General features: G+C 37.4%; 2 protein-coding genes across 2 annotated transcripts in view; both read left to right on the top strand.

Moving 5' to 3' along the window:
- The first annotated feature begins 2,459 nt into the window (after positions 1–2,459).
- Positions 2,460–4,899, top strand: LOC110104946. Its single transcript, XM_020834258.1, has 2 exons — positions 2,460–4,310; positions 4,459–4,899. Exons 1-2 carry the CDS (start codon positions 2,460–2,462, stop codon positions 4,897–4,899), a joined length of 2,292 nt encoding a protein of 763 aa, XP_020689917.1.
- Positions 4,900–8,406: 3,507 nt separating this feature from the next.
- Positions 8,407–11,657, top strand: part of LOC110104928 (V-type proton ATPase subunit E) — an 18,134-nt gene continuing 14,883 nt past the window's right edge. Inside the window, exons 1-2 of the mRNA XM_020834231.1 lie at positions 8,407–8,619; positions 9,325–9,425. Coding sequence (XP_020689890.1) covers positions 8,518–8,619; positions 9,325–9,425 — 203 coding nt within the window. The 5' untranslated portion in view covers positions 8,407–8,517. The remainder of the gene's footprint in view (positions 8,620–9,324; positions 9,426–11,657) is intronic.

The raw sequence follows: 11,657 nt of genomic DNA, 5'->3' as shown, positions 1-11,657 counted from the left end.
GTGTTCTTATGGATTCCTCTGCTTCTTACCCTGCTACGGTTCTGATTACTGTGGAAGGGAAACTTTTTAACCTTGTCATCGAGTATGAATGGCGTCCTTCAACCTGTGAAATATGTAAGTCCTTCAATCACTCATCTGATTCTTGCCCCTCCAATCCCAATCCCACTGTTTCCCTCCCCCCTAAACCTCCGCGCGGTAGGAGCTCCAGCCGCAGGCCTAGACCTTAATCCAGAAACCCAACTGGGCTGCTCCCTCCTCCACAGTCCCGTATTTCTCCATCTCCTGAGATTGTTGCTCCTACCCAGCAGCAAACTCAACAAGCCATTGATCGGCCACCCGTTGCTACATCACCTGACGAATTAACTCCTGAAGTCCAAGTCATTAATGCAGCTTCAGGACTTACGGCCTCCAATCCTCAAACTGGTTTGCTCTCCAATCCAGCCACCATCCCAAATCTCAACTCTCCTACCATTCCTTCTACCTCTTCCTCTGACCAACCAGATCCCCAGCCCAGCCTTCAAAAACAAGTTGCCCAGCCTAGCTCTTCTTCTCCAAAATCCTCTAACCTGAAATCTATTCATCAGAACTCCCCTCTCCCAAACTCTACTTCACCCAATAAATTCAACCTTCTCCAACTGCTCTCTGACTCAGAAGTTAACTCCAACAATAACTTGGAAGACTGTATCAACGAGCAATCTCATACTGAATCGGCCAGCTCTTCTCCTCCACCAAATAACAAACAGTCTACTTCTATTTCCTCTTCTAAGAAACCTGATCAGCCACTAAAAAACACAAGGGGAAAGGGCACCAAGAAAGGCCCTAAATCAAATAGCAAATCATGATCCTTCCAAACATTGCGGTTTGGAATGTTAGGAGATTCAATAACCCTGACAAAGTTTTTTGTTGCAAGAAGATGACTTCTGAACAGGATTTAGACATGTTTTGTATTTTGGAAAATCGCATTTTGCTCTCTAACATACAGGACCCTTGGTTTTGTAAGACTCACATGATTTTTGACAATGAGAGGAGTTACAACAATTTTCATCTTGGTAATCCAGGTCGTATTTGGATTAAATGGAATGCTGATAAGATTTCCTTTTCTGTTACTTCTACTTCTAAGCAAGTCATTACCGGAATTGTTACTAATGACCCTTATTTCCCTTTTCTTATCTCGGTGGTTTATGCTTCTAACTCCTTTGAGGAACGGAAACTTCTGTGGGATGAGCTTAGGAACTGCTGTCCTAACAACGACATGGACTGGGCTGTGTTTGGTGATTTTAATTGTTGCCGGTACAGCTCTGAAAAATCTGGTGGATCTCTTCTTAATATTTCTAAGCTTGCTCCGTTCAACTCGTGCATTTTTGACTGCAACCTTGTGGACCTTAATTCTTCTGGGAATTTCTTCACTTGGTATAATCAGAGGATGGACAACCCTATCCATCTCAAACTGGACCGCATCCTTGTCAATGAAGCTTAGCTTGCTGCTTTTCCTGACTCTCATTATGATGTGGGTAATTGTTTAGTATCTGACCATTCTCCCCTTTTTTTAAAGCAAATCTCTAAGAAGGCTTCTAGCAAGAGATTCATGTTTAAAAACTATTGGTGTAATATTCTGAATTTTTGGGAGCTTTTGTTGGATACTTTTGCTACTCCTACCCAAGGGAACCCTATTCACTGTCTTTATCAGAAACTCAAAGCACTGAAACAAGGAATCAAAACTAAAAGCTGGGATTCATCCTCTTCACTCGAGCTTAAGTGTAGAGAACTTGCCTCCCTCCAAGATCATTACCAAAAGTTGGTAGATTTGAATCCTCAAAACCTGGAATTTTGCAAAAATTTTAAAAAGGCCAATCTTGAGCTTGCTTTCTACAACTCCTTAAAGGCTAAGTGGATCATTCAAAGATCAAAAGTTAAGTGGCTTAAGCATGGTGAAGAGGACCTCAAATTTTTGTACTCCAAGGTCCATATGAGGAAATCCCATAATAGAGGCACTCAATTCCCCTATCTGTGGTAATGCACACAATACGGATTTTCAAGGGGTAATTCAACATTTCAAAAACCTATACAACTCTCCCCCTCCAATGCTTACCAGCCTCCTTGATATACCTCCTGGGAATACTATCTCTGAAATTCACAAGGTCAGCCTGCTATTACTGGTTACTAATGAGGAAATTTTTCAGGCTATTAATGCTGGGTGCTCCTCTTCTGCACCAGGGCCGGACGGATTCAATACTGAATTTTTTAAAAAGACTTAGCATATTACTGGAATATATGTGTGTCTTGCTGTCAAGTCTTTTTTTAAAAAATGTTACCTTCCTAAGAGGGCTAAGGCAACTGCCATTGCTCTTATTCCTAAGACCACTCATGTTGAGTCAATTCAAGACTTCAAACCTATATCTCTGTGTAACGTCTTCCACAAAATAATTGCCAAGATTCTTGGTTGTAGGCTCAAGCCCATTATGCCTGAGATCATTCACCATAGTCAGGCTGCCTTCATTGCTAATAGAGTTTCATCTGATAACACTATCCTTGCGGCTGAGGTTCTTGGCTTCATCTCCAAGAATTGTAAGGATAAATTTTTGTGTGCTAAATTTGACATTAAGAAAGCCTTTGACACGGTGTCTAGGGAATTCTTATTTAAAAGGCTGGAACAAAAAGGGCCTCCTATGTTATTTATTCAGTGGATCATAGCATGTATTAGTGACATAAATTTCTCAATTTGCATTGATGGGGGACTTAATGGATTCTTTGGCTCCTCCTCTGGTATTCGGCAATGCTGCCCTCTTAGCCCCTTTCTTTTCTGTTTCGTAGTGGATGCCTTGTCTTGCCTAATTGATGGGAACAGTACTTTGAACAGATTCCAGGGATTTCAATTCGGCGATTTTCAGCTTACTCACTTGACTTATGCTGACGACTTATTGATATTTGGTAAAGCTGAAACTCAGAATTGTGATAATCTTATGAATACTCTTCAAACCTTCTCCTCCTGCTCCGTCCTTATCCTCAATCTCAATAAAAGCTCCCTCCTCATTTCACCCACTGCTTCTCATCTATCTGCCATTTCCCTTGCTCTTCAAATTCATAATTGCTCCACCACCATTTCCTACTTGGGTCTTCCCATCTCCCTGGGGAGAGTCAAGCTCTCCGACTTCTCTCCACTTATTAAAAAAATTACTAACCTGCTTTCTGGCTGGAAAGTAAAGCTTCTTTCTTTTGCAGGTAGGCTTCAATTCATCAAATACACCATTACCAACCTTGTGGCTTATTGGGTGAGAGGTTCTATAATTCCTAAAACTATTGTTAAGGCTATTGATAAAGCCTGCTCCAAATTTCTTTTTCAGAGGGGTGATCAGTCAAAACGTTTACATCTTATCTCTTGGAAACATACTACTATGCCTCACTCTAATGGTGGTCTTGGTATTGCTTCTCTTCAAGCTCTTCGATCGGCTTATAACTGTGTGACTATTCTCAGGATGTATAATCAGGATTCTCAACTTTCCAATTGGCTAAAAAACAGATACAATTCTCCTTGGAAACCTTCTAACCGTAACTGCTCTGCTTTCTGGAAGAATATTCAAATTACTGCTACACGATTTAAACACAATTTTAAGTTTAATGTTCTGGCTAATAGCCCCATTGCTACCTTCTGGGATCATTGGTGCCCACATGGCTCTTTTATAGACTCCTTCCTAGATTTCCCCCTTTCTTCAGTCAATGCTGAGTCCCTCACTCTTGCTTCTTGGATGTGTGAAGATTCCTGGTTTCTTCCAAACTTCCTCAATCACCATATTATGGAGTTCTTTACTTCTATTCCCATCTCTGTTGGTAACGCCAATCACATTACTTGGGAAAACAATGAAAATGCCTCTTTTAAGGATTTCTATAGGGAATTCTTCTGTTATGAATATGTAGTTGACTGGGCTCCTCTTGTTTGGCACAAGAAGCACTCCTTGAGACATTCGGTTTATTCCTGGTTGGCCCTCTCAAATGGCCTTAAGACTTCAGAAAATTTGCGTATCAGGAATGTTATTACTGAGGATTTTTTATGCCCCTTGTGTCATCAAACCCCGGAAACCACTGCACACCTTTTGTTTGAATGTGACTACTCTTTTATTGTCCTTACTAGGCTTATTCCTAAGATGAAGTGTTTTCTATTCAGACCAAACATGGGCCAAGCTCTCCAGTTTATTGATGGGTTGGATGTGAATAGGGACTTTAAGTCCGCCGTTCTGTTGCTTTTAAATATTACTATTTATGTTCTTTGGACTGAGAGAAATGATAGAATTCATAAAGGGACTTTATCTTGTGCTGTCTCTTTAGTTAAAAAAATTTCTAGAATTGCTTATTTAAAGCTGGATAGTTGGAAAGGGGGAAAGATTATCAGAGAGAAACTTTTTATTTCTTACAACTAGGCTCATGCTGGGTTTTATGGCATTACGGTTATGCTTGAATTTCTAGCCTGGGGGATTGCTGGGTGGTGATGTTCTTGGCTTCTGTTATTTCAATATGATTCTTTCTGGATTGCTTTGCTTTTTAAGGATCTTGGGGAAGTTTACAACCACTCATGGGATGGTTTTTTGGGATGCAAGTATAAGATATTACCAGCCTATGCTAGGAAAGGCTGTCATTGTGATTCGTTTTTCTTCTTTTCTGTGGCAATTCCTTGCTGGTAGGAATGGTTTTTGGCAGGTTTCTAAATTATGTATGGCAATTGTTGGTGGAATTTCTGTTTGCTTCCCAATTTCATCAATTCGCTGCTGCTTCGTTGCCGATAAGGGATGCCTTCTTCACTGGCAGGTTTTTTGGGCCGAGGACGATGATGATACCTGCCTCTCCTTTAGGATGGTCTACGGGCAACCAAAGGAGACTGATCATAAAATGATTTATAATTTACTCTGAGTCCCGGCCAGACAGTTTTTTCTGTCTATTTTTGGGTTCCTTTTCCAGTTTTTTAAAAAAAGATGTAATTTTTTGCTTTTACATTTTTGTTGCTTGCTCTGTTTTATCTGGCAAGCAATTTTGTAATCCTTTTTCTTTTTAATAGAATGGGCCAAGCCCTCAATTTACCCCCAAAAAAAAAAGTTTCCAAAAGATGTCAGAAACTTTTCAGGTATAGGTAAAGAGGTATTCCAAATATTCAAAAAGGTAAAGAGGTATTCCAACCCATTGATCCGAAAGATAAATCAACTTACTCAGGATTAAATAAAATAGTGGAGATGGCATCAACATTTTTACAGGATCAAACTCTTAAAGAAGAGGCTTCCTCAATTTCCCATCTTAAGAAAATTAGTTAACCATAAAATTTTGTCTAAATATATAATTGATATATCATCAAAAAATTATCTTGATCGGGCACGAATATCAAGGCAAAATCAACCCAGAAACTTCAAAAATTAAATTCGGGATCACCTGAACTCCGATTTAGCAAACTTATTGTCAAACTGAGCATCACAGAAATATGAACCCAACGACACCAAATTCGACTCAATCCGAGCCCAAATGAGTCCAAATTAAGGACCCGAAGCGCTGTTGGAAAGTTTATACCATAATTTGAGTTACCAAACAGTTTCCAAATTTTACGAGCTTATAGTCAAATCGAGTGGCTCGACGAGACAAATCCAATGAGCCTAAGATCTTCAAATTCCAAAGTCATTAAGACCTTCCAATACCTGATAAACGGTCCATGATCGAAGGATTCAATATCGGCTGTTCACCTAAACCACTCCATATATTTTCGCCCTTGATCCCCCATCTATTTACGGGCAATGCCACTCCAGAAAATCTATAAATAGACCCATAATTTCTCTTGAGAGGGGATCCAAGCAAGAAGTAAGAAGCAAGAAGAAGAGAAGAAGAAGAGAATGATAGAAGGGAATAACTCCTCCTCGACCACCACCGGAGTTTTGCCCGACGCCCGAGCGACGCAGGAATTTTGTCGGACTCCCGATTGACGCAAGAATTCTTCCCAAGTGACGTTGGAATTCTGCCCAACGCTGGAATTCTGCCAGACTTCCAAAAGACGTCGAAATTCTGCTCAACTTCAGAACAAATTCGGATCTCCGCCCGACGTTGTAACTGATTTTCAATCCTGAAGAGATTCATTATAATCTAATCATCCTAAATTTTAAGGATGAGTCAGCCTCTTGTATTCCAAGCAAATACTAGTGGAATTATTTCAACTTGGCGTGGCACCGTGGGTTTTCCCCTTTTCGTAGTTTTCCACGTAAAAATCATTGTGTTTCTTTTTCTTTCCTATTTGTGTGCTGGATATCCATACAACCCGGAGACGAAAATTTACTAATTCTATCGCCGCGTATATTCTAGCCCGCAACAATAATAAACCTCAGAGAGTCTGAATGGGTCAATCATTCCATTATGCTAAAAGATAATTTCACTTTTACTCACCAAAGTATTAGCAATTACAAAATCATATGCTAGAGCAAAATCTTTAAGAGGTATTCTTTACATTAATTTTTCTAAGTCATTCCAAATTTTATTTTTAAACAATATTCAAACCTACTTGATGAGCATAAGTACTTATAACGTTAATAATCTTAACATCAACAATAATCTTTAAGGTTATAATTCTATATCTAATTCTATTAATTTCTATAATATTATTTTTCAAATTCTGACTTATAATTACACATACATCATTTCAAGTATAATTCATACATGAATACCAAAGTTTTAATCTTAAACTATCAATCTCTTAAGAGTTTTCGTAACCCAATTAGTTTTCTGAATATATAGAATGTTTATTTTCATATGAATCATAATATCTTTTAATTTTATTAATTTGTTTGTAAATATACCTATATTAATGATTTTGAAAATTGATTCGGACTGACTGGTTCAACTGTGAACAAGTTATATGGCTGGTTCAATCTCTCTGAAAAATCGACTCAACATCAAAGTAGTGTGAACCTCGTTGAATGAGTCGCAATTTTTAAGAACCGGCAAGCTTAATTTATATAATATTAAAATAAATTAATTTATGTTACAAAGTTTGATTAAATATTTAATTTAATAAATTAATTTAAATATAAATATTTTTATAAGCACCAACAAGATATACTCATATGCCTATCATCTCATGTGGGCTTTTAAACCATGAAACAATAAAAATTATATAAACAAAATAAAACAAATCTCTCAAGTCATGTGGGTGTACACCCATGACTACATGTGTAATTACCCATTCATAGGAGTCTTGCAGGTCATGTTCGTGATCAGCGGAAGGAGGACCCACTCCTCTCTTGGAACAATATGTTCAAGGGATTTGCTCAGTTTCTAGAAGGTGTTTAACAATGGAGCACAACAGACTAGCACTAGCCACATTCTTTAGGCAGTTGTCCCTCTATCGAGAGAGGGTGACCTCAGAGGTTTCTCTCTTAACCAGAAAGATTTTTATCCATTTAAGCCAGAAATCAAGTCTCCCATGTGACAAACAAACAACGACAAACACCCCTCTTAAAAAATCTCTCTCACAACATCACAAAGACTATGCATGTCCAGACGCAACTCGCCCCTCCTTATATTATCAGCAGGGCAGTCTTAGATCATCATCGAACATTGCTTGGCTCGCTCTTTCAATCCCCCACCCTACTACGCAATAACAGGCAATCTATAATAAAAGACTGATAGGATAGTTCTCAAATCCATGAAATCATCTCTATATCCTTATGAACCCTATAAAAGGGGGAGGAGGAATGACAAGAAACATACTTTTTTCATTGGGATACATACACAAGAACATGGGATAATAGAGAGAAGAATAAGAGAGATCACACCTATACATGATCATATCCATGAAATATTGTATCATTTTTCTCTTTTAGCTCAAGCTCGATAGCATAGAGCTCTCGCCTTGATTATTCTTGTATATCTGACTTAGATAATAAATATATTTTCTAAATCCATACCTCGCTCGAATTCACGTCCTCTCTTCCTCTCTCATACTCAAACCTCATTACATTCTCCGCATAGGCCCTCAGTTCACAAAATTAAATTTATTTTTAGTCACAAATTTATATTGTTATTACATTATTTATTTTTTATTTAAATAATTATAATATTTATTACATTATCCATTTTAAATCTTAATTCAACCCTGATAGAACCATTGCCACATAATTCTAATTTTATGGATTAGTTTTTTTGCCACATTATCTTAATTCTATACAATTTTAATTTTAATTTTATTTTGAGATTCATAATGTGAATTTTTTTTGGGGGCCTATGGAGCATATAATTTAATGTATGGCATACATTTATTTATTTATGAGTATTAAAAAAATGATTTTTAGAATTTTGTAAGAGTGCCCCACCGAAATATTACTGTGAAAAAAATCACGCTCGCGGACAGCTACCCTCACATTTTCTGAGATCTTTCTTGCAATCATTCATTTTCGTTCTGTACTGATCGATTCCACGCACGTTATAATCTCTTCGGAGCTTCTCTTCGCTATTGCCTTACTCCGTTCTCCGGCGATCTCCCGAACCCTCCGTCCCAAAATGAACGACGGTGATGTCTCGAGGCAGATCCAGCAGATGGTGCGGTTCATCCGCCAGGAGGCAGAGGAAAAGGCCAACGAGATCTCCGTCTCCGCAGAAGAGGTTGCTTCTTTTCCCCTCACTTTTCATAGTGTCTCTTTGATCTTCTTCCTGCGAGATCCCACGTTTTGAGTCATTTTGGTACTAGTGGGAGTTTGTTGAGAGCGGTCTTCAAGATATTTGAGAGAATCTACGAAATGATATACACGGTGGAGTACAAAAAGTTTTTGACGGTGAATCATTTTTGCGACTTGGTCTGTTAGATATTGTGCTCGCTTTCGTCAGATTGGGAAGCTTGATTGTTAGCTTTTTCTTTATTGATTGATTGCTAGCTATTTCTGGGTTATCGAAGCAGGAATTAGGTTTATCTTTTTATTTTTTTAATTTCCGGAGAGTGAGCTCATTCCTTGTCTTGTTAAGTGCAGTGTAATGTCTGCGACGACCTAGTTGTTTATTTGTGGAATTAAGTACATTAGATTTGCAGATTAGTGAGCGGTTGAATAAAGCGTGGAAAGTGAGGACTAAAAACTCCCTGCCAAATGGAATGATATGCCGTTTGGGCTATGTCTTGTACTTTTGTTAGTGTATTGTAACCATGTTTATGATGAGGCGGTGCTTTTATATTTACATTAGATGATGGTTATGTTTTGGCGAAACTTTTGTTGCCTGTTGATCCACTGAGTTGCTTTGTGATGGCTTAACTGTTTTTATCCTTTTTTCATTTTAGGTTTAAATCTTACGAGTGTTTTTGAACCATTTTATTTTCAGGAATTTAACATTGAGAAGCTGCAACTAGTTGAGGCTGAAAAGAGGAAGATTAGACAAGAATATGAACGTAAACAGAAGCAAGTTGAAATTCGAAAAAAAATGTAAACTGTTGATTCGCTTGCTAAGCTGCTTTTCTTTTGATTTGTTCTATGTTCTTTTTTTGTTGGTAGGAGCAATAGGCTTTATGGGTTGCCTTCGACATATTATGATTTGAAGTGATTATGCATATTTTTTTAGTTTTTATAACTTGGCTTTTTGTTTGGCATTGTTGTAGTAATGCCATGTTACAATGCTCGAAACAAATTATGGATTATGCACAAGATGGACAAATTGCTCCACAAGTGCTTTCTCTATGAATGTGTGTAGCGGTGAAAGGGGCGCATACATGTCGTAGGGATTTTGATACGTGTTTTCTGCACAAATGAGCTTTTGATGTGGAGATTTTATGAAAACAAAGAAATCCAAAAGCAATGCATTAATAAATGAATTGTCATAAGTTTGGAGTCTCGTGCAACGAATCCTTCCAACACCCTATTTTAGCATTGAGGAGTTGAAAACATCTAATTCATGCTTGTGAAGAGTGGTGATAAAAGTAGCAAGCATAGGAAGCCTTTGAATGCATTCACATGTATAAAACTTCAACTATCATTCAATTAATCAAAGGTAGCCAGTCCATTTTTGGATTCACTATCAGGTCTAGATTTACTTGCTTCCAGCATGCAAGGTCATTTTTGCTATGTATTGACATATGCAAAGTTCTTTAGAACTACCTACAGAAGTATGCGCTTTCTCATCTAGTATTTTCAATGCATTTCTATATTATTAAAATTTGAAAATTTATAATGGTCAAGAATTAGAATACAGGGATACATCATTAACTTCCATGTAGCTCGCAACACTAGCAAATATATGAATAACACTTTTGTTTAAGAATGAGTTTTATTAATCCTTATCTATGATGCGTCAACCCTTCTCTTCATAAAGGTATGCAGTGTATTTGTTAATTAATTTGTTTTTACTACTATAATGCTGTTTATTGTAATCAAAATGCTGAATTTATAATAGTTTCAAAGTTTCCTAACCGACTGAATTGGATCAGATTTGTGGGATTTCTCACTTTTGAAAAGATAGGAAAATATGTTTCTCATTTCATTTGCTTATACTCCTACAAATAGTTGGGGTAAGAGTGTAAGACTAATACTGTTGATGGTGATGATATATCATGTACCCACTGTTCTTATGTTTAAATTTTACTGAACTTCCTCTTATGGTTTTCTTTACAACAACAGCATCAAGCCTTTATCCCATTACGTGGGGTTGGCTACATGAATCCTTTTTCTCCATTGTGTCCTATTAAAGGTCAAATTCTCATTTAAATCTAATAAAGAAAGGTCATTCCTAATATTTTCTAACCAAGTCTTTTTAGGTCTGCCTCTACCTTTCTTCACATAAGTTAAATCTAATACCCAGGGGCGGAGCCAAGAATTTTTTCTTGTGGGGCACAAATTATTTAAGTAAAATATTTTAGTTCGGTAAGTTGAATGGGAAATTTTAAGATGGAAGTTTTTTACAAACTACGAAGCCAGAGATTGTGATGTTTTGGACTTTAAGAATATCCGTTCAACTATGTGGATTAAAATTGGCCACATAATGATGATATTTAGAACAATATGACATGAGTTATTATGAAAATAATTAATTAAGCAATCTAAGACATGCCACTACATTACAGGGAAAACCATAATAGGAAAACTGTTATATTTCCCTTTTGTTTATTCATTTGCTTCTTACAGAACTTTTTGCTTAACTAGCAAACAAAAACTAGTAGAATAAAAGGACAAGCATCTAAATGAGTAAATTCTATAAACAGAGAGTTCAGAAAAAAATATAGGGTTTGGAAGCAAACGGGAAGTGAGCTATTAATAGTGCCGATGCATTAGTCTTTTCCACTATCTTCTATCCACAACAAACCGGATTAACTACAGAAAAAAAAGCAGAAATAGGAAGAACATACCAACACGGACAAAGAAGAAGACAAACAGAGAAAAAGTTTACCTGCTGGCGAGTGCGGATGAAGACGAAGGAGCATGCAGGAGAGGAAGACCACTCGGAGAAGATGAGGTGGCGGGATGGAGCGATTCCTCCATTCATTTCGACAAATAAGGGCAGGATTTACTGATTGCCAAGATTTAACGCGCGTGAAAAAGCAAAGAGGTGGGATTTCTATTTGGGAAGAAAAAAAACCTAGTATGATTTAATCTATAATAAATGTCTCGTAAATATACTTAATTAGATATTAAAAATAATTTTAGTGGGGCCCGTGCCCCCAGGGC

The sequence above is a fragment of the Dendrobium catenatum genome, unplaced genomic scaffold (assembly GCF_001605985.2).
Source record: "Dendrobium catenatum unplaced genomic scaffold, ASM160598v2 fragScaff_scaffold_113, whole genome shotgun sequence".
NCBI lineage: Eukaryota > Viridiplantae > Streptophyta > Magnoliopsida > Asparagales > Orchidaceae > Dendrobium > Dendrobium catenatum.
This window is presented reverse-complemented; position numbering and strand designations above follow the sequence as displayed.

Coding starts and splice junctions, on each gene's coding strand:
- LOC110104946 (XM_020834258.1), top strand. CDS start 2,460: ATGCCTGAGATCATTCACCATAGTCAGGCTGCCTTCATTGCTAATAGA. Junction 4,311..4,458: donor AAGGGACTTTATCTTGTGCT/GTCTCTTTAGTT, acceptor TTGAATTTCTAG/CCTGGGGGATTGCTGGGTGG.